This window comes from Clupea harengus, chromosome 3, assembly GCF_900700415.2.
Source record: "Clupea harengus chromosome 3, Ch_v2.0.2, whole genome shotgun sequence".
NCBI classification, from domain to species: domain Eukaryota; kingdom Metazoa; phylum Chordata; class Actinopteri; order Clupeiformes; family Clupeidae; genus Clupea; species Clupea harengus.
Genome location: NC_045154.1, coordinates 25,636,000 through 25,660,592, shown reverse-complemented (window position 1 = coordinate 25,660,592; position 24,593 = coordinate 25,636,000). Strand labels below are relative to the sequence as shown.

Below are 24,593 nucleotides of genomic sequence, written 5' to 3'. Positions count from 1 at the left end.
AAAGAACTCGAAGTGTCTATCATTGAAATAATTCTATGGTGTATATAAAATTTTCCGGAAGTGACATCCTCAGTCTAAACCGGATGACGTGTTTAAATCATACCTCTCAGCTGCCTCAGCTGTTGTGCTAACGACTGGCAAATTAAGTTTTTTCGCTGTTATATACCATGTATATAGTCTTTAAACTTGAACTTTATAAAGCAGTTAATCGTTTGTAACATTAGGTTATCAGAATATCAGATTTAGGGGGTCACGAGTATAGAAGTCATTGTAAACTCGGTTGAAACCCTTTTTACGTAGATTATCATTCCAGACGGCTGAAACACTGGGTCTTTAGTGCTAACGTTAGCTGAAAGCCAGCTAGCTAGCGTTACTAGTGTAACGTAGCTACTTTTTACACATCGACACACACGGTGGACTCATCATTTTTACCGTTTTGTGACCAACGAAAGCGCTGACACGGAGAGGATTATTTTTTGGGGGCTAGTATCTCGGCTAGCTGGTAGTCAGATAACCTGTTGTCATCGGTGGGGGGTAGCAGCATGGACTTTGAAAATGTCCTGGCAATCGCTTCTCAAAACCAGGGCCTCAGTAGCCTTCCGGTGGGTCTCAGATTTTGGATTTGATGTCTTTCAAAGGCTAACATGCTGAAAGATTGTGTATAATGTATAGCTCCGCATCAGCTGTTAAGCCACATAACGGTCATCAGTGGTATTATAGAAATGTGTTCTGTTACCATGCTGTTAGATAGCAAGTATGCGTGAGATTAAGATTAAGTGTCTTATATCTGTAGCTGTATTGCCCTCTGCCTCTGATTAAGGAAAAAAACTAATTTGAATATCTGTGAGGTCATTATTCAATAATAGCTGATTATCCAGTCTGTGGGAATGGTCATGTCATTGCATTTGATTTCATTGGGTCAATTATAGTCTTTCCTGTTGTTGAGAACTAGTTATGTTTTGAATGAATGCATTCATTGTCTTATATGTGATGTTTCCTGCAGAAGCGGTACAGTTTACAAACTGGCCCGCCAAAAAAGGATCCCAGAATTAAAGGTGTCAATTCATCAGCCGTTCAGGCTTTCTTGAAGAAACAGGAGGCTAGTCAGAAGAAGAAAGGTAAATATAAGAATGTGACTTCTTACTTAACCATTTTTAACTTGATTGGTTTATATTTAATTACATCACTGATTAGTTGTAAATTGAAATGGTTCTGTAATTGTTTTTTTTCTTCTGTTTTTAAAGTACAACAGATGAAGAAGGAGAAAGACGAACTTCAGGCCAAACGCGTGGAACTGAAATCGGACCGGAAAGCCCGCGCAATGGCATCACGCACAAAAGATAACTTCCACGGTTACAACGGAGTCCCCATGGAGGACAAACCAAAGAGGAGACATTCCAGAGGAGAGGACGACCCCCAGAGGAGTGACAATTATGACGATGAGGATAATTATGACTATGCGGAAACCGACTCTGAATCAGAGCCGGAACAAGTTCCGAAAAGGCCTCCGATGAAGAGCCAGGTGTCCAGCCAGGTGTCCAGCAAGTCCCTCACTAAACCCGTGGTTAAGAAACCTGGGGGCCCATCTAAAGCTGCCCCCCCACCTATGAACTTTGCCGACTTGCTGAAGCTTGCCGAAAAAAAACAGCACGAACCAGTAGAGCTGAAACCAGTGCCAAAGAAGAGCGAGGAGCGGCCCCGAGGCGCAGAGGACCTGCGGGAACTCGAGATGGAACGCAGGACGAAGAGGCAAGACAAGGGGCACGACGCCACAAAGTCAGACAGAAGCAGAGCGCAGCCGAACTCGAGCACTCACAGGAAGATCCCTGAGAAAGACAGCAGGGGTAGCAAGCCACATAGGAGCCTCCCAGAGAAATCCTCCTCCTCTAGTGAGGCCAGCAAGAAGCCAAAGCCCCACGGCTCTGGAGAGCGACCGCGTAGCTCGTCCAAGCCGTCTCACGTAGACCGACCGAAACCGACCATAAGCTCCTCAGGTACCACTAGCGGCAAAACCTCGGTCAAGTCTGGCTGTCCGGTGTCTACCAAACAGCCAGCCCCCAGACCATCCCCAAGCCAGAGACCTAACACCACAAGTGACCTTAACCCAAGGAAAGGGAACCACCTGCTTTCTTCAGGTAAGCCAAGTTCTTCTGGAATCAAGCCCTCAGGTTCCAACCAAGGAGCACAGCGGAGCTCAGGTCAGAGCCGGCCCAGTCAGGGCAGTTTGGAGAGGCGATCCTCGGAACAGGCACAGAGGGGACAACATCAGCCTGACGGGGGCAGGCACAGCAGTGCCCCTCGGCCAAGCAGTAATGGACAGGTGCGATCGGCGCCTGGTGGAGCAGCAGGAAAGCTGGGAGGTGCAGCACAGCAGAGGCCTGGGGGTGTTCCACAAGCCAGGCCTGGGGGTGGACCGCAAGCCAGGCCTGGGGGTGGACCGCAAGCCAGGCCTGGGGGTGGACCGCAAGCCAGGCCTGGGGGTGGACCGCAAGCCAGGCCTGGGGGTGGACCGCAAGCCAGGCCTGGGGGTGGACCGCAAGCCAGGCCTGGAGGCGGAGGGGTTCGGCCTGCTGCTGCTGGAGGAGTGCCGGGGCGAGCAGGTGGCAGTGGACCCTCAGGGCCTGGGCGACAAACGTGTACGGTTGTGTCGGAGACCATCTCCTCAAAGGATCTCGTGCCAAAACCTGGAATGCCAGGGAGACCAGGAATGCCAGCCAGACCAGGAATGCCAGCAAGACCAGGAATGCCAGCAAGACCAGGAATGCCAGCAAGACCTTACGGTCATGGGCCCCCCGTTAGGCCTCCTGGTAAATGCTACAGTTATGAAGTCGTCATGTTTTGTATTAATTGTCTGTGTCTGCCTTCTATGAATCATATGGCAAAAAATCTACTCTCTACCAAGTTGTTTTGTTCTTATGTGGTTGCATAATTTACTATGGTTGGCATGGCACATTCACACGCAGATCATAGGATGCTGGTAACCATAATGTGTTATGTAAGGAGGCAAATTCAGACATTGCTTATGTCAAGTTTCCTTCCGTACCTGAGTACGTCTGTGACTCCACGCGTGCGCATATAGCGTTGTCTTTATGACACAAAAATAACCCCGTGTTTGTGGCTCATGCCAGTGCTAGAGCAGGCCAGCATGCCCCCTGACCTGCTGGAATAGTGAGTCAGCAGTCTTAGATCTCCATTGTCACCCACCACGTCCCTGTCAAACTGGAACACAATAGAGTGTTTACAGCACTGGTCATGGTTCCCAGTGGACTGTTCAGACTGTCATCATACTCCTCCAAAATAACATTCCATCTGATGGTTGTCTTGTGTGGAGGTTGATTCGGATATTTGCCAATAAAAGGTTGTCTTTTATGTAGGTGCAGTACTGCCACCCATCACGTCTTCCTACAAGCGGCAGTATGATGATGATGATGAGGACGACGAGGACCCAGAGATGGACGACTTCATTGATGATGGTGGAGATGAGCAAGATGAAATTTCAAAACATATCAGGGAAATCTTTGGCTATGATAAGAACAAGTAAGCAAAGCTGAAATTGATGTTACACTTTCAGTTGGAAAAGGTAGTAATAAGCAGTGTGCAGCATGTATAGAAGTGTAGTTACACCAGTTTATATTTAAATATTTGTTTAAATGCCCAAAATGTATGTCCCAGGGCTTATCTCCCCAAAAAGAGTTGTGATGTTCTGGAGTATTGTCTGAAATACAATGAAACGAGCATGTGGTTCAGTACACTGCAGGGGAATGACCTTGCTTGACCTTGTCACACTTTTGGGTTTCTACAGATACAGGGACGAGAGTGACTATGCATTGCGGTTCATGGAGAGCAGTTGGCGAGACCAGCAGAAAGAGGAGGCCAAGAGGTAAGACCCGGTGAAGAGATGTATCCAGTCCCCCAAAACATTAACGCAAAAGACACTGCAGGCAGAGGTTGCTTGTCTTCATCCCCTTCCGCATCGTAGTCACTTTTATCATCTATCACATCTGTTTTGTGTTTCTGTGTGTATTTGCCTGCGTGCCTCTTGTGTCTGTTAGCCTGAGGATGGCTGTGCTCGAGGATGAGGAGGAGGAACGCCGTGAACAGGAAGACCTCAAACGCCAAAACGCCAAGAGAAGAAAATTAAAATGATGTCACACAAACACGAGCGTAATCTCCCCCAACCCCGTCCGTCCGTCCCAAACTGTACGCTCCCGTGGTCATGTTGTGGCCACAGTGAACTTGAATGCATCTTTCTTCTCCCCCATCCATTTCAGTTTACGCATGGGCATCAGGGAGGACGCGGAGGACATCCGCATGGAGGAGGAGGAGAGGAAACAGAAACTAGCGATGAAAGCCAAGCGGAAAAAAGTTTAGGAAGAGGAGAAAAATCTGCTTGATATGAACTCTGGGTCAAGGAGGAGGCGAGTGAATGGTTTAGACTGAGGTACATGTGCCTCTTTGCTGCTCTCACTTGTTGCATTTTTATTTATTTGAAATTACCCTGAAGGGAGCAGTTTTGCACTATGGAGAGCCCGTGTCTCGGTAAACTACACTGAGGAAAATAATGTTATGAAAAGCAATCGCAGACTTCTTTTTTGTACCGACAGCTGCCCATGCATATGTGTACGTGTGGAGGCCTTACATCTGACTGCAGTTATCAGAAACAATGGAGCTCATTTTATTCTATTAATATAATTATGGTCAAGTGAAAACTGCCATTCGTTTGAATTGTACTGCGCTATTTTTCTTGTTAAAAGTGATTTGTCAAATGTTGTTGTGGGGTTTTTATTGTGTGCGTGCGTGCGAGTGTGCGTGCCAGGGACATTTTGGGCTATGATCAGACCAAGAAAGCCAAGCTGGAATTGATGTTATACTTGCAGTTGGACAAGGTATTAATAAGCTGTCATGTATAGAAATGTAGTTACACCAGTTTATATATAAATATTTGTTTAAATGGCCAAAATGTAATCTGGGTCCCAGCGCTCATCTCCCCAAGACGAGTTGTGATGTTCCAGAGTATTGTCTGAAATTCACATGTGTGTGTGTGTGTGTGTATATATACATATACATATATATGGAGTGTTAACCAGAGACAGAGGGCTGTAAGTATTTCTTTTTTGTTAACTTCTCTACTCTGGTCATCACAATTCACAAATAAGTGAATGATTTAGGTGTATCTGTTTTATTGTATTGAAATATAATGGAAAACTTAAGTCTTGAGATTGGCTTGCATTTGATTTAATGATAGTTTTTCATGTATCATTGATCATTCTACACAATGTCACATTACACTTTATATCAATAATAGTATGGGATATTATGTACAACGACGTCATTTTCACTCGTAGGTTTAACAGCGGTTGTATTCGATGGTCAGTATAAGGACATGCGAGCATTTGCATCAGATTTTTTAACCAGTCCTGTTCTGAGTAGGCTGGAGATCATTGGGAATATTTTCTCGCCTTACGATTTGCCGTAGATATGGGGCGTTCACTTAGGTTTACGGAAGTTATGCAGTCCGAGATTTGTCTGCCAGCCGGGATGCTGCGAAAGTTTAGGTTTTGAACCCCAACAATCAAACTACTAATGTTCAATCATGGATCTATCTTCGGAACCAGTGAAAAAAGTACTCGCTAAGGTTGTTCAATTCTCAGAGTTTGTCAACATTAACTTTTATTGTTAATTAGATAGTCATGTGACCGAACGCTTTTGTAACTTAAGACTGACGATACTTTCATCTTGGGCTCTGTCATGAGCCGGTTAAACCAGATCCTTCAGAGTCTAGCATGCCATGTTCCTTGCTGATTGTAATGTTAGTTTCCAGGAAGTCCTAACGTGATGGCCAATCAAGTAATTGAACTTCAGCTACAGTTGTAGCGTGGGTAATATAGTGGCAGGTGAATGACAAAATCACAATGACTACTTTCTTTTTCCAGTACAAATTTCGCGATGTTGCTATCGAGGAGATTCAGAAAGTAAACCGCATTCACCCTGACGTGCAGATCCGTGTAGGCTCTTTCAGTAAGTTACAAAACATCCTAGCGGACCACTGCAAGTCATAACCTAAAACAACCATTAACTGTGAATATGAATACTAAAGAATATTCAATGAAAGCTGAAAGTGGGTACCTAAGGACGTGGCCCCCATTCAACCAAGATTGCTAGTCAAGGTGAATGAAATTAGCATGTTTTGCTTTACACCCCTCTTAGCATCCACTGACAGCATGCAAAAAGACCTGCTGAAACTGGTCGGCAACATCCCGGTTAAATATCAAGGTGAGATTAACTACAGCATCTTGTAGACAATTACTCGACTATAATTGTACATGGTCTACAATGCAAGCCCAGTGAGATCCATACATTTATCTTTTTTTCATTTTTCATTTTTGTGTGTGTGTGTGATTACTCTGGTGTTGTTTAGGCCGTACATATAACCTACCCATCCTGATGTGGCTGCTGGAGTCCTTCCCTTTCACTCCTCCGGTGTGCTTGCTGAGACCCACTACCAACATGGTGATTCAAAAGGGGCGGCACGTGGACGCACAGGGCCGAATGTACCTACCTGGGCTGCATAACTGGGACCATGTAAGAGCGCTAAGACCGCCGCGATTGTGCTCTACAGTTTCTGCTTTACTATGAGTGAGGTGAAGCAAATACCTGCAGATTGTAATTAGGGAGTAAAACATTGACAGGTCAGAGCAAAGCTGAGTTTTACGTCCAACTCAATTACCTTATACAGACTGTAATGACTGAAATATATATAGTCGTAATGCTGTTGCTTTAAGTAAGTAATTCCATTGTGTGTGAAAATGAAACATATGGCCTGGTCAGCTTGTGTCTCGTCTGACTGGTGATGTTTTTGATATCAGCCCAAGTCAACTGTGAACGGGTTGATGGCAGAGATGATTGCCAAGTTTGAGGAGGAACCACCCCTGAGTACCAAGCCCTCTGGAGAGGCAGAAGACCCCAATAACCTGCTGGCTTTTGTCTCCGCGCTCAAAATGAATAAAGGTCTTGTGAGGACATAGATGAACAGTACTTAGCACTTGGGGCTTGTATGAAGTTTAGTATGGTGTGTTACTGTGCAAGTGATCGAGCGAACCATCAACACACAGTCTACACAGTTTCTTCAGTTGCCCATGATTCTGTACATGTCTACTTATTCTGCCCTGAGATCAAACATCAATTCAGACTGCGTTGTTTCTTCTCTTCCACAGGTGGAAACAGAAGTGGCTCTGTTAATAAAGTCACTGTAATTGGAAGCGGAGACTTGGGAGTGGCTACAGTGTTGAGTATTATGGCTAAGGTGATTGTCATTTATTTATCAGTTCAGAATCAGAATCAGAATTGGATTTATTGCCAAGTAGGTTTACACCTACCTGGATTTTTTTCTGGTGTATAGGTGCATACAGTAAACATAAAAACATACAAACACAATTTCACCGCTGTGGTCTATAAATAGACCCTGCTTGTGCGGGTGTGTGTTGGCATTATTTAAAAATTCCTGCCGACTCACTGTTAATTTGCTCTGACATCTTAACGCCTGTCTTCTCAGGGAGGTGTGGACAAACTGGTTTTGATTGACATTCCAGAAAGTTCTACAAAGAGTGGGACAATGGATTTAGAGATCTTCAGTTTACCTAAAGTTGAAATTTCCAAAGGTACTGTCGTCAGCGAACAGATCTAAAACACACGCAGGCCATTGTAGCCTTTTGTGCTGCCTCTTTTTCCCTGTCTGTCCGGTATTTTATACACAATCAAATTCAGTTTCTGTCAGTTAGATGGCATAGTGTCTGAACTTAAATGAATTCTCGAGATGCCATCCATGAATGTTTGGGGTTTGTTTCATTACGTAAGATACTGTACAGAGTGGGAATTATGGGCTTTTTTGTATTGTGGAGCCTCTTCTTTTGAACATGAGAGGAACACCTGTGTTTGTGTTATTTATTTGTTTGTTTATTTCTCGCTCTGGCAGACCTTTCAGCCTCTGCTGGCTCCAAGGTGGTGGTAGTGACCGCAAACGCCTGGAGCAACGAGCAGTCTTACGCCAGCGTGGTCCAGACTAACGTAGACTTGTACAGAGGCATCATTCCAGGCCTGGCTCGCCACAGCCCCAACGCAGTGCTCCTCATCGCCTCCCAGCCAGGTCAGTCACCAGCTCATAACACATGTATCTTTTACTCACAGGCCAACCTAAGGAGGAAGGCCCCCCCCTTCTGAGAGGGGCACTGCTGAAGGTTTATCTTAAAAACATTAAACTACATTTAATCTGGTTATTTAGTACATACATGTTTCTTGTATCGGACATATATACCTGTGTGTGTATATACACACACACATATATATATACAGGATAACCATCAGCTGAATTTGTGGCAGCCATTTACAGTTTTAGTAGTGGAATGTCCTGTTGGCGATGTCCTGCTTGAGTAGTCATTCCTGGCTTTTGCTTGTTTTCTGGAATCTGATTGACTGACTGGCCCCTGTGTCTGTGTGCGCAGTGGACATCATGACTCATGTGGCGTGGAGGCAGAGCGGACTTCCTCCAACCCATGTGATTGGAGCCGGCTGCAACCTGGAGTCCGAGCGCCTCGCACACATCTTTAACATCACCCTCGTGGCCAACAACACCGGCAAACAGCCCTGGGTGATCGGAGAGATGTCTGACAACAAGGGTGAGGATAACCTACAGTATGCTATTGGTGTTAGGGACTTGCAGAATAAACAGAGAGGTTATTCAGAATGTGCTTATTTTGCATTTGTGTTCACCAATTTTACAGTAGAATTAAAAGCAAGGTAAACAAACAATGAGAAGTTGTATCTCTGCTCCCATTATAATGAACTCTTGAGTCTTGGATCTGTCTAGTGTTATTTCCCCCTAGATATATTCTAGTATCATATGGTTCATATGATTGGTTCTGGGTGGGTGATAATAGTAGTGTCCACAGTTGACCGCCTAGTCTGCTGGTGTGTTTGTAGTGGCCGTGTGGAGTAACGCAACTCCTGGGATTGGCAAGCACCCTGAACTCAGTCCTGTGTCCAACTCGACCAAGCCACTGATTGACAGGTAACCTGAGGCACTTTCATATCGGCATGGGAATGTTAGTGTGTAACTACAAACAAACAGCAGTTTCAGAAACAAATGTCTGACTTGTGCTAGTTTACAGGTATGTATTCTTATTCATGGTTAATTTTTCACTCATCTTTTACATATGCTTATTATTCTATCCTTTTTTCATTGCACTGTATCACCCAGTCAAATTCCTGTGTACGCTGTACATTTGGTGAATAAAGTGATTCTCATGCTGCAGTGCATAGGCTAAATCAAGTCCATGCTAGTAGATGAGAGATGACTATTTCTGTTTTCCGCCCGCAGAGGATTTGAGTTGCTGAAGGGGAGAGGACATAGGTCTTGGTCGGTGGCGCTATCAGTTGCTGACATCACCCACAGCATCATCACTGACCAGAAGAAGACCCACTCCGTCACCACACTGGCTCAGGTACACGCACAGGAAGCCCAGGGCAGGGTTCTTTGACAGAGGGGAGGCTTAGATGGTCTCTACAGGAGTCTTGTGATTCTGATGACAAACCAGGTCAGGGTGCATGGAGGCCTTAGATCACATTTTCCAGTTCAGTGGCATGCACTACCCTGCCGGGAGGCACATTTTAATTCTATTTTCAAGCTGACATTTCAAAGTTGAATGCAGAGGTGCGGGTTAAATCGGAGCATGTGTGTGCATCCAGAGGGACTCCACAGCAGTATTAAGCCCAGCAGGCCAAACACAGAGCACGCTTACATCATATTCGGAGAAATTCTTTTAGACTGTGTTGCAGTGGTGTTGAAATCAATGTCCTTGTATACCTTGAACCTGTGGTCTGTTTGTGTGTGTGTGTGTGTGTGGTAGTATATACTTATGCGTGTCTGTGTAAATGTTTTATGATTTGTGTGTGCGTGTGTTTACATGAATGTTTTAATGTTTTGTATGCATAAATGTGCATCGTTTCTGTTTGCATATAAATGTTTTATAGCTTGTATGTGTGTATACATGTTTTATGCTTTGTGTGGTGTTTGTGTAAATGTTTGTTTGTGTGTTGACATGTTGTATGGTGTGTGTTTGGTCAGGGCTGGGGTGGCATCAGTGCAGCCGTGTTCCTCAGCCTGCCCTGTGTACTGGGCACCTCCGGTTCCACTCGGCTGGCAGGAGTCACTCTGAGTCAGGAGGACGACGGCAAGCTGAAGGAGAGCGTCTCGTCCCTCAACAACCTGATGACCCAACTCAAGCTCTAGGCACCCCCCCTCATCCTAAGGCCTTATTCCTTTCTTCCCAATGGTCTTCCCCTAAGGTGCCATTGTTGTGCCGGAGGAGAGGGCTTGATGGGACGTCTCCTCCTGTTTTACTGTCTCACCCCTCGACCTCTCTTAACACTCCGGCCCTCATTATTCCCCCATGTTTGAGTAACTGGATGATCTCATACGCACACCATCACACAGGTCCCACACAGGGCTAGCGGTAGTAAGGGCTAGCGGTAGTAAGGGCAAGCAGCAGCTGTAGATGAGACAAATGCAGTAGACATGCAGAGATGGACCACAGGCAAACTGCGTGTGTTAAAGTTAAGGTCAAAGCATCTCCTGAAGAGATAAAGCGATGTTCTTATTGGGACTGTCCATTGTGCCTTAAACCATGTTTGCGCTTCGCACATGCATATGCAATCATGGCTGTACTACCTAAAATATATATTTATTGATATGTGAAACTAAACGAGTTGCCTTAAAAAAAAAACACAACATGCTGTAACTGATGTTGAACTGAGCAATGCACTTTTAGCCCAGAGCCATAACAGACTCCAAAGACAAAACTCCTATTATGAATGTTTACATATTTTTTTTTTTTTTGCCCTTATGCTTTGTAAATGTGTGTGTTCATATTTCAGTCACTAACGCTAGTCACTACTACTGTCAGGTGTAATGGTTTTAGGGCTATGACTTAACTAAAATTACAATTTGCACTAATTCGAATTTTAGTTTGGCTGGCCCAGGATGTGCCTTTATTATTATTATGTATTATTAAGCATACTGTATGTTTATGCACTTACTTGTATATGTACACATTTTTGTTTAGTTAATATGGTTCATTATTGGGCCCTGCAAGCAGGTCAGTGAAATGACCAGATCTTAATGAGTGGGGAGTCTGTAACGTTAGTGATATGGAACCTGTTGATATTTATTTTGGTGGAGGATGGGGTTATTACTAAGTGTCCTGTAAGGCATGGAAGAGTGGATATACCATGATCATTTCACACTCTGATGGAAGGATCAGCTAGTTTGTGATAATAAGACTGCGGTCTTAAGACAGGTGGGAGAGAGATTGTTTTAAACCAGGCAGAGAAAAAGGGGTTAATTCCAAAGCAATATTGGAGACATGCAAATAAAATATGTATATTTTATGATTGTAAACGGTGTCAGATGATCTTGTGTTTAAAACAAAAACAAACCTCAAGAACACACAGCAAGCATACAGAAAAAGTAAAGCTTTCTCTTAAGTAATAAAACACCATTCAAAAGTTCAGAGGAAAGCCTTCGGGGTGGAGTTCCTCTCTCCTTCATAAGATGCCCCTGAGACACTCGTGCTTAAAACTTAAATACTTCCTGTACACACACGAGAACAAAAGAAATAATAGTAAAAACACTATAAATTAATAAAGCCTTAACTGACCTTCATAAGGAACCACATGAGAGAAGAAAAAAAAAAACAATGATTTTAGTAAACCAGTAATTGATGCTTCCACCAGGTGGCGCTATTGCTTCAGAAATGGCACTTGGCTGTTACACTTGTGTGGGTTATCGCTGATAACGGCAGCGGGAGCACACTCATCCCCATCTACACACTACTTGGACGTCCCCCTGGTTGACGCCTTGGTTCAATACAAAGTGCACCTCTTTACCCGATATTAAATTATCTCTTCATATATATATATATATAACGGTCTTCAGTCTTTACATTTGGCTTACAGTATCCCTGTTTCTTTTCCCCCTACAAAACTCACTGTAGTATCAAAACGAAAACAAAACATACAAAAATGCTATATTCACAATTTGAAGAGAAAAAAAAGAGGATGACTGCAGAACTCAGGAAGTATTGCTCATAGCTGACTCGCTAACAAACAGGAAGTGTGAGCAGATTAGGTTGTGTGCGTGTGTGTGTGCCGTGGTGCATATTTAAAAGGTGTGACTTCCATGACGATGTGCATGAGGAGCAGCAGTGCTGTGGGTGTCTGCGAACACAGGCATGGCTGTGGAGTCGGCGAGGACAGCGGTGAGCCTGCTCACAGCTCCAGGCAGGCAAGGGGTGGAGGGAGATCACCAGTTTGGGCTTCACAGAGGAGCGCCGTGTTCGAGTCAATGCAGTCTGATATGGTGATGTGATTTCTCAGTGCTGCTTGTATTAATACTACTCAAGGGAGTCTACTCATACTAAACACTGAGACACACACACACACACACACACACAAATACCAAAGTCTCTACAGACAAACAAGTCTTAAAATTAAAATGTCCTTCATACAAGTCCAGCTTCTGAATGAGAAATATTTATAAAACTTTCAGTAAGAAAATGCTGTTTACAAAAACCAAAAACATAACAATACACTCTTTTTTTTATAACATACTGAAAAGGTAACACACAGTATAAATAGATGTTAAAAAGCAAAGGAAGGTCATTGGTATTCAGACTAGTATGGCTTCTAGAAGGTCACCGACTTTGGTAGGTGGTGGCTAGGTGCATGCAGGCGGTAGAAGTCCGTATCGGCTGTGAGTTGTCCAGTGGGTTTGAGGGAGGAGGGTGGAGGCTTTGGAGGCTTTGGAGGCAGGCGCAGCCCTAAGGGGGGCCCACAGCGGGCTTGACCCACCAAGCGGAGGGCTTCTCTGCCGGCAGAGTGGACACAGGGCCGGGGAGACAAGCCAGTGGGAGGAGGAGGCGCCGGAGCGGGGGTCGGGGAGAGGTGGTCTGCAAAGCAGGGCGGCGGCGAGAGGAACATGGAGTCCGGGGTGACCCAGCTGTCCTCGCCCTGGTACTCTAGCTCCTGGGGGAGGTTGGGGGGCGGAGGGGTGCTGAAGCCTGAAGGTGGGGGCGGCAGAGGGGTGGACTCGTCCTGGGGACCGAAGCTGGGTGGGGGCGGGGGGAGAGGGTAAGATGAAATGTCCTCCACGAGTGAGGGTGGAGATAGGCCGCCAATCCCCAGCATTTCCTGAGGGCTGCGGGGCAGGTAGGCCGCCTGCTCCAGGAGCTTCTCCAGGTAGCGGTCCTCCTCCTCCTGCTCGTCCTCCGTGTCCGCCAACGGCTCCCCCTCTGAGAGGTTGTCGTACTGCGACGTGTTGGAGGGCCGGCGGTCTCCCATGGGCGAGGGCACACCGAGGCTTGTGGGAAAGCGGTGGGTCAGGTGCGCTATGCGGGCGCCCGGCTCCTCGAGGATAAGCCCCAGGGGTTTGGGGCCGGTGGTGAAGCCCAGGCAGGGGGCTGGCAGCGGCGGGTCGTCGCTGTAGAGCGGAGGGGGCGGCGGGAGATCCGGGAGGTTGAGGGAGTGCGCGCTGCGCCTGTCCGGCTCCAGGGGCTGGCAGGGAGGCGGGGGCCACTCAGAGGCGACGGTGCCGGGGTCCACCGGGCCCCGTGGTTCCTTCTGCCCGCTCGCCACCGCACTGGGCCGCTGTGCAGACAAACGGAGAGGAGGGCCTGCGCACGGCTGCTCCTCTGGCGCTGGCAGGAACTGGCTGTGCACGAGCACCGGGTCAGGCGAGGGCAGGGGTGAGGGGTCGACGGGCCCCAGGGTCCTCAGCTCTGGCTGGGAGCTGGGAGAGGGAGTTTTGTCTGGAGAGATGACGTTCTGCCGGAGCTGCTGAGCCTCGGAGGCGGGGCTGTTACTTCTGGACTGGGGGGCCACACACGGGGGCTGTACTGGGATCAGTAGAATAGGGCGCTCCAGACCTAGCGGCTCCTTAGGCTGCTCATCACCCTTCCCTGCGGATAGGGAAACCATGACAACAGTCAGTTATAGAACAGGAATGTGCATATACATTCCACTAAAGTTCAGGTGTGTACAGTTAGTGATATGCTCCTGTGACTCAACTAACAGAGCAATGTGCTGGCGTCAAGGTCATGGCTTTGTTACCCTGGGAACACACATACGAGTCATTCTGGATACAAAACATCTGCTGAAGGGACCAGATCAGCAGCAGGAGTGATTACTGCTAGCTAGAACTAGAACTTCGATCTATGAGCTGTATTTGTACAGAGTGGTGTAAAGGATGGGTTCATTGTTGAACGTGTGTGTGTGTGTGTGTGTGTGTGTGTGTGTGTGTGTGTGTGTGTGTGTGTGTGTGTGTGTGAGAGAGACAGAGTGTCTGAGTATACCTGGAGGTGGCAAGTCCAGCTTCATCTTGCGTAGCTCAGACATGGAAGCCTGCAGCTGCTCGATCACCAGGTCGTCGCTGACACAGTAGGAGGTGGCGATCTCCTCTTGCAAGAACTCCCGCAGATCCTCCAAGTTCATCTTCAGCAGACGCTCTGACCAATGGAAACAATCAGTGTCAGCCTAACCAACCAATCACGTCCGCTCAGATAACAGATTACTCCACCCAACCAGTCACATCTGCTCACAGCAAATGACTTCAACCAACCAACCAATGACATTGGCTCCAACACAACAGATGATGCATAACTCACAAATGACATTAACCAACTAGTCAAAACAGCTCATCCACAAATAACATCAAATCACTGTTATGTGTCCCCTCGATGTTTGGGTGGGTGACACATACAAATCTTTTTCTTCATCTTCTGTCTGGTATCATTCTACGTAGCTTTGTAATAACAAGAGAACATGTAGTCCTCAAACATTCAGGTACATCCTGCCTCAGGTTCCATCAGTTTGAAATAAATCCCACCACCACCATGACCATAGTCCTCACTAACATCCCAGTAAGGACATCATATGACATATGTCTGGTTGAACTCCTCCTCCTCCTCCTCCTCCTCCTCCTCCTCCTCCTCCTCTCAGAGACTCTACTTACTCTTATGCAGCTTGAGGGCTGTGTAGGCCATGGCTGAGAGGACCCTCTCCCCCTCCATGATGTAGATGTCCCACAGACGCAAAGTCAGCGTGAATGGAGTCTGGAGGGAGGGAGGGAGGGAGGGAGGGAGGGAAGGAGGAAGGACACTCGATGCTCAGTTTCAGAAAAAAAAAAAAAAACACATTCATAATAGTGAAGATGTTTGGTATGCGCAATAATGAAGATGAATGACTATTTGTACATGGGCAGACTATGACTGCTGCTCCACAGTAGAAAGCAGAAGTTCCTGTTCTAGTGACAGCACATGTTTGTGTGTGTGTGTTTGTGTGTGTGTGTGTGTGTGTGTGTGTGTGTGTGTGTGTGTCTGTGTGGTGATGTAACAGTCACGGCCCATTTCAGGGCAATTCTATTATTAGAGATGTTCAGAGCATTCCTTTTGCCTTTGGTCACCATGGTGACGCAAGGGACCTTAAGGAAGATGAGGTCTGATTGGATGGCTGTGTAGACTAAGGTCAGTTATTTCCCTTGGAGACAAACTGGACGAACATCTGCCCACACACAAACACACATACACATACAGACAGACATGGCGTTGTCAGAAACTGCTGCTTCTGCGGTGCTTCTCTTCACTTGAAAAGGTTCACTCACCCTGTCAATGAAACACTGCAAGAACCATTTGGTAGTATAGATCCCTGTTGACATCTGCTCCCTTTCCTGTGGAGAGTTAAGACAATGGCAGCGTGCGTGAGTGTAATGCCAAGGATAGCCAGAAGGAGCTGAAGAGCAAAGGGAGGTCTACGAGTGAAGGATCTCACCATGTGCTTCTTCAGCTTGGGCAGGAGTTTGGACAGGATCTGCTCGTGATGGTTCTGGAACCGATGGAGCTTCGGGAACCCCGGGATGAAGAAGCCTTCACAGCAAGGCAGAGGAAAAGAAACTAGATCACTCACAAGTTCCCGTGGTCAAAGCATTACGTCAAGTATGAGTGACTCATTTCCCAGCCTCTGGACACACAGCTTGCACTCTCAGAGCAGAACTAGCCCAATGAGTTACAGCCATCCATACTTGTAGCTTTAAGATGCTGTAGTTACTACAGTATAGCAGAAAGTCTGCCATTCTGGGCGAAAGGTTGTTCATATTTGAGCTCAACGGCCAATCAAAGTACGCAGAGGATTGATTGGCTGGGGTAGTGTATGTCTCAGTCACTATCCCCCCCAATCTAGAAGCTGGGACTGTGTACGAACACTAGAGTGTTTTGAGTGCACACACAGAACTGGCAGCTAGAGAAATATGGAGAGGAATTCGCTGAATTGGACAAAAAGTGTACTGGACTGAAATTACATCTAATACTACAAAATCCTTTTTTTTGACTACCGGTACTATTCAGCCTGTCTCACCGTGCATTGCATGCTTGTGATTGGTCAACAGCTGTGACAGGGCCCAGAAGGCATCTTCCTCGTTCATGTACATGAGGAGGATGGCGGCGATCTGGCTCATGCCCTGGCAATAGCTCACCTCCTGCGGGAGAGAAAGTACAACGTATGGTCAGGCTTACGTACCGAATCAATCAACATCACCACCATCACACACACACACACACACACACAGAAATGATTTCCTTAAAAATCATCTGAGTAAATGTGTACATTTGTTCATGGATACATTTAGGGTCGAATCAAAGGAAACGTTTTAGGTCTGTTTCTACAACAAGTAGGTCATCACAATGCTCAGTACTAGGCTCATTCTAGTACAGGAGAGACTTGGTTTTCTCTTTAATGACATAAAAACAGAGATGTGTATATATATCGGTATCGGCAATCGACCAAAATGAGTTTGAAAATATCGGCACATCAAATATGGGCAAAAATCCAATATTGTGCATCCCTCACACACACACACACACACACACACACACACACACACACACACACACACACACACACACACACACACACACTACAAACAAACACGCACAGCCAAAAAGATTGGGTGAAGATGCTCAGCCAAATCTAGCATGTGTGGTGAGTCCTAATGTCCCCTCAGTCTCCCGCTTGACCCACTTTCACATGGGCACGCTGGGGGGAAATGGGGACAGTTGCAAATGGCCATTTCCTCTGGCTTGCATAGAGGCTTCACACACAACCCCCCCCCCTCCCCACACACACACACACCTTTTTGCCTCATACACTGCTGTCAATTTGAGATAAGGCTCACATGAATTCGCACCTCCCTGCTTCCTGTACTGTTCAGTGGAGCAACCATCAGCTCATGTGTGTGGGACTGATATCCAGGTCGTGGCAGATGTGAGTCTGTCGCACACACACACACACACACACACACACACCCCCCATCACAAGTCTTGGTCTGCTAGGCAACGTGTGGCCTAGCAGAAAGGCCATTTAGTGTTATTTTTCAGGGAGACACACAACTCTATTTCATACTCTATGTTCAAAGTTCTCTGTGTGTGTGTGTGTGTGTGTGTGGTTAAAGCCTGAACCTTATGAATTAAAGACTATGCTGTTTCCTGGGGTGAAGGGGTGTGGTGGCTTAGCTTTAACCCCCTCAGCACCGACATCTCTGCCACGTTATGTAACCCACTTTCACACACAAAACAACAGACACACCCTTATGCATTCAAACACAGTTGTCCTCTGTCCCACATCCTCTTTCACTCTCTAACACACACACACACACACACACACACACACACACACACACACACAAACTCACCGTGTTGTACACGGAGTAGGCTGCCAGCACATGGAACAGGGATTGTTGCCTGTAGGGAGAGGAGCAGAATAGAGAACACTCACTTTTAGCCATTAGCCTCATTCATGCTAACCCTCACGGAGTGCTGCTGTTACAAAACACAACCCTCTGCCTCACTTTGGCACAGGCCCACGCACTGGTTACTACATCCAAAGGCAAACGGCATCCATTATACATGATGGCGCAGCAGAAAGGGGGAAACAGTGACAGTCCTAGGATGGGGTTATATGATTGTGTAAATGGAGGGGGGAGGGGAGAGGAGAGGAGAGAGGGGAGAGGAGAGGAGAGAGGGGAGAGGAGGCGGTGCTGGTGGTGGTGGTGGTGGTGGTGGGGGTCGTGGTGTGTCTTTGGGGTGCAGTAAGAGTGAGATCACACGCTCCTCCCTTTAAGTAATCCTACTTCTTCAGGACCTCCTCCCGCTGGCACTGAAGTATTAATGAAGAGATCTGTGTGTGTGTGTGTGTGTGTTAGTGTGTGTGTGTGTGTGTGTGTTAGTGTGTGTTAGTGTGTTTGTGTGTGTGTGTGTGTGAGTGAGTGAGAGAGAGAGAGGAAGAGAGAGATTGTGCTTGCCTGTGTGTGTGTATGTGACAGTGTGTGTATGGGCGCGTGTGTATGTGTGTGCACATCCATGAGATTTATGTGTGTGACTCTCCACAAGCCTGCAGTCTATTACCCTGTAACGTCTCCCGTTTCCCCCTTACACTCGGCAGCAGAGCCAAGCAGACCACAAACAGCAGAGGAGGCCTTCCAGCCATCCCAGTCCCACCGCACTCAGCCCAGCCCAGCATGATCTCCCTCTCTCTCTCTCTCTCTCCCTCCCCTCCATCCTCTCTCCATGTCCACCTCAGGAGGACTGGCCAGTGAGAGAGAGCGTAAGAAGGAAAGAAAGAAAGAAAGAAAGAGAGAGAGAGAGAGAGAGAGAGAGAGAGAGAGGGCACTTCCAGCTCTCCTCACCAAAACATTTGCATAGGGCAGGGAACAGTTTGGTGCGTATCGTTTCACCACAAGGCCTTCCAAGGACTCATGTTCTAACCACCCTTGGTTCTGTCTGGACACTGAGGAGAAGCCTTCCAAAGACTCGTGTTCTAACCACCCTTGGTTCTGTCTGGACACTGAGGAGAAGCCTTCCAAAGACTCGTGTTCTAACCACCCTTGGTTCTGTCTGGACACTGAGGAGAAGCCTTCCAAAGACTCGTGTTCTAACCACCCTTGGTTCTGTCTGGACACTGAAGAGAAGCCATAGAAACCCTGCTCACCCAGCCCCTTTTCCTCAAGGTATGGGCCGAGCGCACTCTACTCAGAGGTAGGAAGGGCCAGGGCTATTTATAAAGAGCAGGACCGGACAGGACAGGAAACTACAGCTATTGTTACAGCTACAACAGCTCCTGTGCTACAGCACTATGTCTTGTCTGAATGGAGAGAGAGAGAGAGAGAGCGGGAGAGAGAGAGAGAGAGGCAGAGGGGGAGAGAGAGAGAGAGAGAGAGGCAGAGGGAGAAAGCGATGTTTTAAAACACTACTCAAACACAGTACTCAAACCTTTACATTACTGTGCCCTTAAAAACACATACATGCTGTTTTCCTTTCAAACAGATTGTCTTTGTAAGGAGAGGGAGAGAGTGAGAAAACAGAAGAGAAGAGAAAGAGGGATGGATAGAGAGAGAGAGAGAGGGATAGAGAAAGAGAGAACTCCCTGGTCAGTCCTGGCCATTAGCAGCATAGTAAGGCCTTCCAGAGGCCTGACTGGTACCTGTGCCCCTGAGAGTGTGAGCAGAGTGTGAGCAGAGCGTGAGCAGAGCGTGAGCAGAGTGTGAGCAGAGTGTGAGCAGAGTGTGAGCAGAGCGTGAGCAGAGCGTGAGCAGAGCGTGAGCAGAGAGAGTGTGAGCAGAGCGTTGTCTGTGTTGGACATAAACAGCCTTATTCTGGGTCAAGGTGGCCCCAGCTCCGGCCGGGTGAGACTTCCTGCAAGGTCTCCGTCGGCAACGGCAAACACAACAGGAAGGCCAGCAGGGGCGGCTGGGCCGGAGGAAACACTGTTTTGTTTTGGAGGAGTTTTACAAGATTAGCCGCGGGATATGTGTGTGTGTGTGTGTGTGTGTGTGTGTGTGTGTGTGTGTGTGTGTGTGTGTTAGCAGACACAGCGGGAGGCTTGATTTGGCCCTCGCTGGCTCAAAGAGTCAAACCAAGACATGAAAACAAACAGCGGGCGATTTGGGTAATGGGCATTTAACATGGGAAGAGGAGATTATAAGAGCAGACATGCTGGTGTGAAGAAGAGATTTGCTGTTGTGTGTGTGTGTGTGTGTGTGTGTGTATCTCTGTGATGCACGTGTGCGTGTGTGTGCTGGTGTGTGAGGGTGCGTGTAAATGTGATATGATGTGTGTGTGTATGCCTGTGATGCATGTGTGCGTGGGTGAGGGAGTGTGTAAATGTGATATGATATATGTGTGTGTGTGTATGTGTGTGTGTGTGTGTGTGTGTGTGTGTGTGTGTGTGTGTGTGTGTGTGTGTGTGTGTGTGTGTGTGTGTGTGTGTGTGTGTGTGCTCTCATGGGGATGATAGTGTCCGAGTGCTTTGGGTAACTCACTTGACTCCAAAGCGCTCCATGAACATGATGTGGTTCCTGAAGGTGCGGTTCACGTCCAGGTCTATCTGCTTGATCTCCGTGGAGAAGCTGCTTGCCTGCTCCTTCATTTTCTGAGGACAGACAAACACACATCCTGTCATTCATCTGACCCAGGGACAAGGGGACATATACATGCCTACAAATCGGCAGGTGTCACAAAACCTACACATATAGAGTAGAGGAAGGGGGTGGGGGGGGGAAGAAAATTAACATTTTTCATTTCCATGCTCCCCCTCTTCCTCTCACACACACACACACACACACACACACACACACACACAGACACACACACACACATACAGCTATTTCAGGTCCTGCGGGTTGAGTGTGGGCCTGGGCTTTTGACTCTGCTGTTGCTACTGACCTCAGTGGCCAGGAGTGGGTTTTTTTTAGTATGTATGTGAGTATGTATTGAGCAGATCTGACACACACAGACACACAGAGACACACACAGACAGCCTTGGGCAGAAATGGCTGAGGTGCAATAACACACTGAACACTCACCGCAGAAACTCTCGCTCACTCTGAAAAACTTTGAGGTGGCTCCTGAGTCAGGGACAGGAAGTTAACACACACACACACACACACACACACACACACACACACACACACACACACACACACACACACACACACACACACACACACACACACACACACACACACACACACACACACACACACACACGGGGACCAAAACACCAACTCCAAATGACTGCATAAGGAGCGCCAATGGATGAGTCATCTTTAAACTGTTAGTGTGTGTGTGTGTGTGTGTGTGTTTGTGTGTGTGTGTGGCCTTCCGTTGAATGTGTTATGACTACTGGTGTAGGGGCCAGGATTAGGAAGCTCAGAGAGGGAAACATAAGTAACTCTCATACTGACTTTATCAGGCCAGCAGCACAGAAGCCCCTTTCCTGAGGACTACCATTGTCTCACGAGCTATTCATCCTATTTATCCAGACTAACCAGCGCAAGACATCAGGGACATTAGCAGAGGAATGCTGGGAATGTTACGGTGGAAAGATGATGGAGTTCCATTAGTAGACCATAGTCAGAATGATAGAAAGAGACACTTCCCACAACATGCCTCCACACACCCAAACACACACTACCCACAACACACCTCCCACACACCCAAACACACACCCACGCACACACCCAAACAGTAGGATGATTCATTCTGCTGTGGAATCCGGAAAATGCAGGGTGTCAGATCCCACAGTAAACTGATATGAACCACAGTGAGACACACAGTAGACAACAGCGTCAGGATGCTGTGTGTGTGTGTGTGTGTGTGTGTGTGTGTATATATATATATACGCTCTTACCTCGTACTTGCCCATGTTCTCCTTCTTGACCTGCTCCACGTCCAGCAGCAGTGCCCAGGCCTGGCCCCGGAGCTGGAGAGGAATACCCTTATACACACGCTTCACCATCTTTGGGGTACAGAGAGATTTAGAGAAAGAGAGAGAACAGGGAGAAAGAGAACACGAGTGAGTCCAATCAGAGACGTTAAGACTTGCATATAAGGCTTTACAGTGTTATGGTCAAACCTTAGGGGAGATCAAAGGGAGGATGGGGAGGCTGCTCTGATGAGGATAAATATTACACTGAATGACGCGTGTGTGTGCGTGTGTGTGCGTGTGTGTGTGTATGTATGTGTCTGTGTGTGTGTGTGTATCAATCAATGAATGAAAGGGAGCAGATAGGCACGTAAAAAGTAACTGAAGTAACGGCTTTTTTAATTCGGTCAGTAACTGTAATCGGATTACCGAAAACTCAAGGGTAATCCTTTACATTACTGCGTTACTGGATAAAGTAATCTGATTACAGTAATCAGTTACTTTGTAATCAGTTACTCCCAACACTGGTGTACATACCTTATCACTGCTCCTGTACTTGTCCCATTTCTTCACCATCTTCACCCATTTGTCCACCCTCACAATCTCAAGCACCCTTTGCTGGTTATGCAGAAACAAACAATAACAAAAGTTCAACGAGAACAGTTCTACAAACCTTTACATCAAACCTATGGCTCAGAAAAAAAACACACTCGCCCATCCAGATAAACAGTGTTTCTTAGGTTTGTGTGGGGAATGTGAGCAAAGAGTGTTTACCTTGTCCTCCAATGCACTTGGTGTGGATAGTTCCTTCTCACTGTGGCAAACAACAACAACAACAACAACAAAAATTAGGTAGAGAACAAAACCAGGTATCACAAACGAATCTCCATGCACACAAACTTCTAAGCATTTAAAAATGTGTCTAAATATCTCCGCAAGTGTGGTGATGTGTTCACATAAAGGGCAAGGGGAGGAGAGCTCGCTCCAATAGTGCGGTAGTGAAGATGGCCGACCCTGCAGGCCTGTGACCATCAGCGGCAGCGGAGAGGGCAGCGCGCCTGTATGCAGAGAGCAGACTTACTGTTTGAAACCGAAGCGGTCAGTGAACTTGTAGATACTGAAATCGCCATCCTCCCAGGGGTCGATCTTAAGGTCCTTGTGCCTGCCCTAAACACACACACACAAGGGTATGTTGATATGCATAGAGATAATAATAACTCGTCACTTCCTGATGGAAAGTACGACAGCGTATAAGATACGAGCACTTAGACAGCACTTCTGCCATTCTTATACACAGTACAGTTGCTAGGGTTTATGTGAAACTAATGCCTTATTTAAAGAAACGCTTCAAGCAGAGCCTAATCTCTGCAGACGCCATCAGCCAAAACACGGTGCAACACAAATCAGCTCGGGAGCACTTTGTTTTCCATGTCAGAGACCACAAGCTCTTTTATTTGCACCCTTTAAGTGGCCTTTGCTATGGCTGAGCCCCATCCAAATGAAAGGGGGGCCTCATGAAGCGCCTTGTCCACAGGAGGATCAGCCTTCTGCTGCTGCTGCTTCCTACAAGAACCCCATTCAGTGGCGTCTGAGTTGGGGGTGCATGTGTAAAAATGGTTCCACGGGTCATGTCATAAAACAACTCCTCTGGCTGAACCTTTCCAGTTAGAGGAAAGAGAGCAGCATTGTTACTCACATCAGCAAGCAGGGTGTGTGTGTGTGTGTGTAAGTAAGTGTGTGTGTATGGTGTACTGGGGCGACAGAGCAGCTGTGTAAAATCACAATGACAGCATTCCCCCAGCACACACACATGCACGCATGCACACACACGCACACACAACCCTAATTCTAGCCTGTGCAGGAACTTCAATATAATCCGATCGAAAGTCAGCCAATCTTTCCTCCTACCCCTCTGTGCCAGCAAATGTTAATGAGGGCTAATCAATGCTAGCTAATGACCAACTTCCTGTCTGTGGTCAAACACTCTAACCTGCTAGATCCTCAGTTTGAAAGGAAAACAGCATGTTGGAGGTCCTGATGCATTGTGTTCTAAGGGTACAGTAATGAAAAGGTTTGAGTACTGATTCAATAAATGAGTGTTTTAAAGCTCTATCTCTCTCTCACACACACACACACACCTCATACAGGTAAACACAAATCACAGCATGCCCTCTGAACAATGCCTTACAGATGATGACTCCTGTTTCTATATCAGACGCATGAATGAGCAGGTCATAATGTTACCTCTGGCTTTATGGAACCGGTCATACAGACCGCAGTGAAGAGGATATGCAGCTCACGTTTCAGCTCTGGCTCATACAGATGAGTGTAGCGGAGGGCTCAGAGCTAGGTTAACTCTTCATACTACTAAATGTAGCAGAGGGCTCAGAGCTACGCTAACTGTCAATGCACACTAACCTTGTCATACTTTGAGATGATATCCGCTCTTTCCTCAGCTATTATCGTGTCGATGTCCTTCTTCATCTTCATCTGGAGGGAGGGAACAGAGATTAGAGAGGAAACGTCCATATGAGACTCTCTCCCACACACACACACACACACACACACACACACACACACACACACACACACACACACACACACACACACACACACACACACACACACACACAGCAATATTAAACTGCTCCTTCTAGTTTAAAGAGCTATTAAGGATGCAGTGAACAAACTAAATGGTTGGCAACATTGAGTTTAGCATAGCTTAGCAAAAGGTCATGGTTTCCAGACCCAAAGAGCACAAATAGTACAACTAGGACTTACATCTCCATTAG

The 24,593-nt window shown here is 46.9% G+C and overlaps 3 protein-coding genes across 5 annotated transcripts in view; 2 read left to right on the top strand and 1 right to left on the bottom strand.

Annotated features, from left to right (window-relative positions):
* Positions 1-94: 94 nt before the first annotated feature.
* On the top strand, positions 95-4,770 carry spty2d1 (SPT2 chromatin protein domain containing 1). 3 transcript variants are annotated; one of them, XM_031565173.2, is made up of 7 exons: positions 95-602; positions 1,004-1,118; positions 1,245-2,472; positions 2,545-2,807; positions 3,375-3,537; positions 3,803-3,880; positions 4,272-4,770. In XM_031565173.2, the coding sequence occupies exons 1-7, from the start codon at positions 543-545 to the stop codon at positions 4,369-4,371; spliced, it is 2,007 nt and encodes a 668-aa protein (XP_031421033.1). In that variant the 5' UTR covers positions 95-542; the 3' UTR covers positions 4,372-4,770. The 3 variants fall into 3 exon arrangements, with proteins under 3 accessions (XP_031421033.1, XP_012683607.2, XP_012683606.2); XM_012828153.3 differs by lacking the exon at positions 4,272-4,770 and adding an exon at positions 4,053-4,263 and having other exon boundaries at positions 97-602; positions 1,245-2,807; XM_012828152.3 differs by having other exon boundaries at positions 98-602; positions 1,245-2,807.
* Positions 4,771-4,868: 98 nt separating this feature from the next.
* Positions 4,869-10,297, top strand: uevld (UEV and lactate/malate dehyrogenase domains). Its single transcript, XM_012828154.3, has 12 exons — positions 4,869-5,635; positions 5,934-6,018; positions 6,208-6,273; positions 6,419-6,582; positions 6,867-7,008; positions 7,215-7,303; positions 7,553-7,658; positions 7,973-8,143; positions 8,499-8,672; positions 8,977-9,064; positions 9,374-9,497; positions 10,121-10,297. Exons 1-12 carry the CDS (start codon positions 5,594-5,596, stop codon positions 10,283-10,285), a joined length of 1,416 nt encoding a protein of 471 aa, XP_012683608.2. The 5' UTR covers positions 4,869-5,593; the 3' UTR covers positions 10,286-10,297.
* A 1,127-nt stretch (positions 10,298-11,424) lies between these two features.
* si:dkeyp-19e1.3 (USP6 N-terminal-like protein) overlaps positions 11,425-24,593 on the bottom strand; it is a 26,735-nt gene continuing 13,566 nt past the window's right edge. Inside the window, exons 2-14 of the mRNA XM_031565172.2 lie at positions 24,220-24,291; positions 22,883-22,968; positions 22,576-22,615; positions 22,339-22,419; positions 21,787-21,894; positions 20,417-20,526; positions 17,792-17,840; positions 16,459-16,579; positions 15,877-15,971; positions 15,710-15,775; positions 15,062-15,161; positions 14,403-14,555; positions 11,425-14,009 (exon numbers count right to left, since the gene is read on the bottom strand). Coding sequence (XP_031421032.1) covers positions 12,739-14,009; positions 14,403-14,555; positions 15,062-15,161; positions 15,710-15,775; positions 15,877-15,971; positions 16,459-16,579; positions 17,792-17,840; positions 20,417-20,526; positions 21,787-21,894; positions 22,339-22,419; positions 22,576-22,615; positions 22,883-22,968; positions 24,220-24,291 — 2,352 coding nt within the window. The 3' untranslated portion in view covers positions 11,425-12,738. The remainder of the gene's footprint in view (positions 14,010-14,402; positions 14,556-15,061; positions 15,162-15,709; positions 15,776-15,876; positions 15,972-16,458; positions 16,580-17,791; positions 17,841-20,416; positions 20,527-21,786; positions 21,895-22,338; positions 22,420-22,575; positions 22,616-22,882; positions 22,969-24,219; positions 24,292-24,593) is intronic.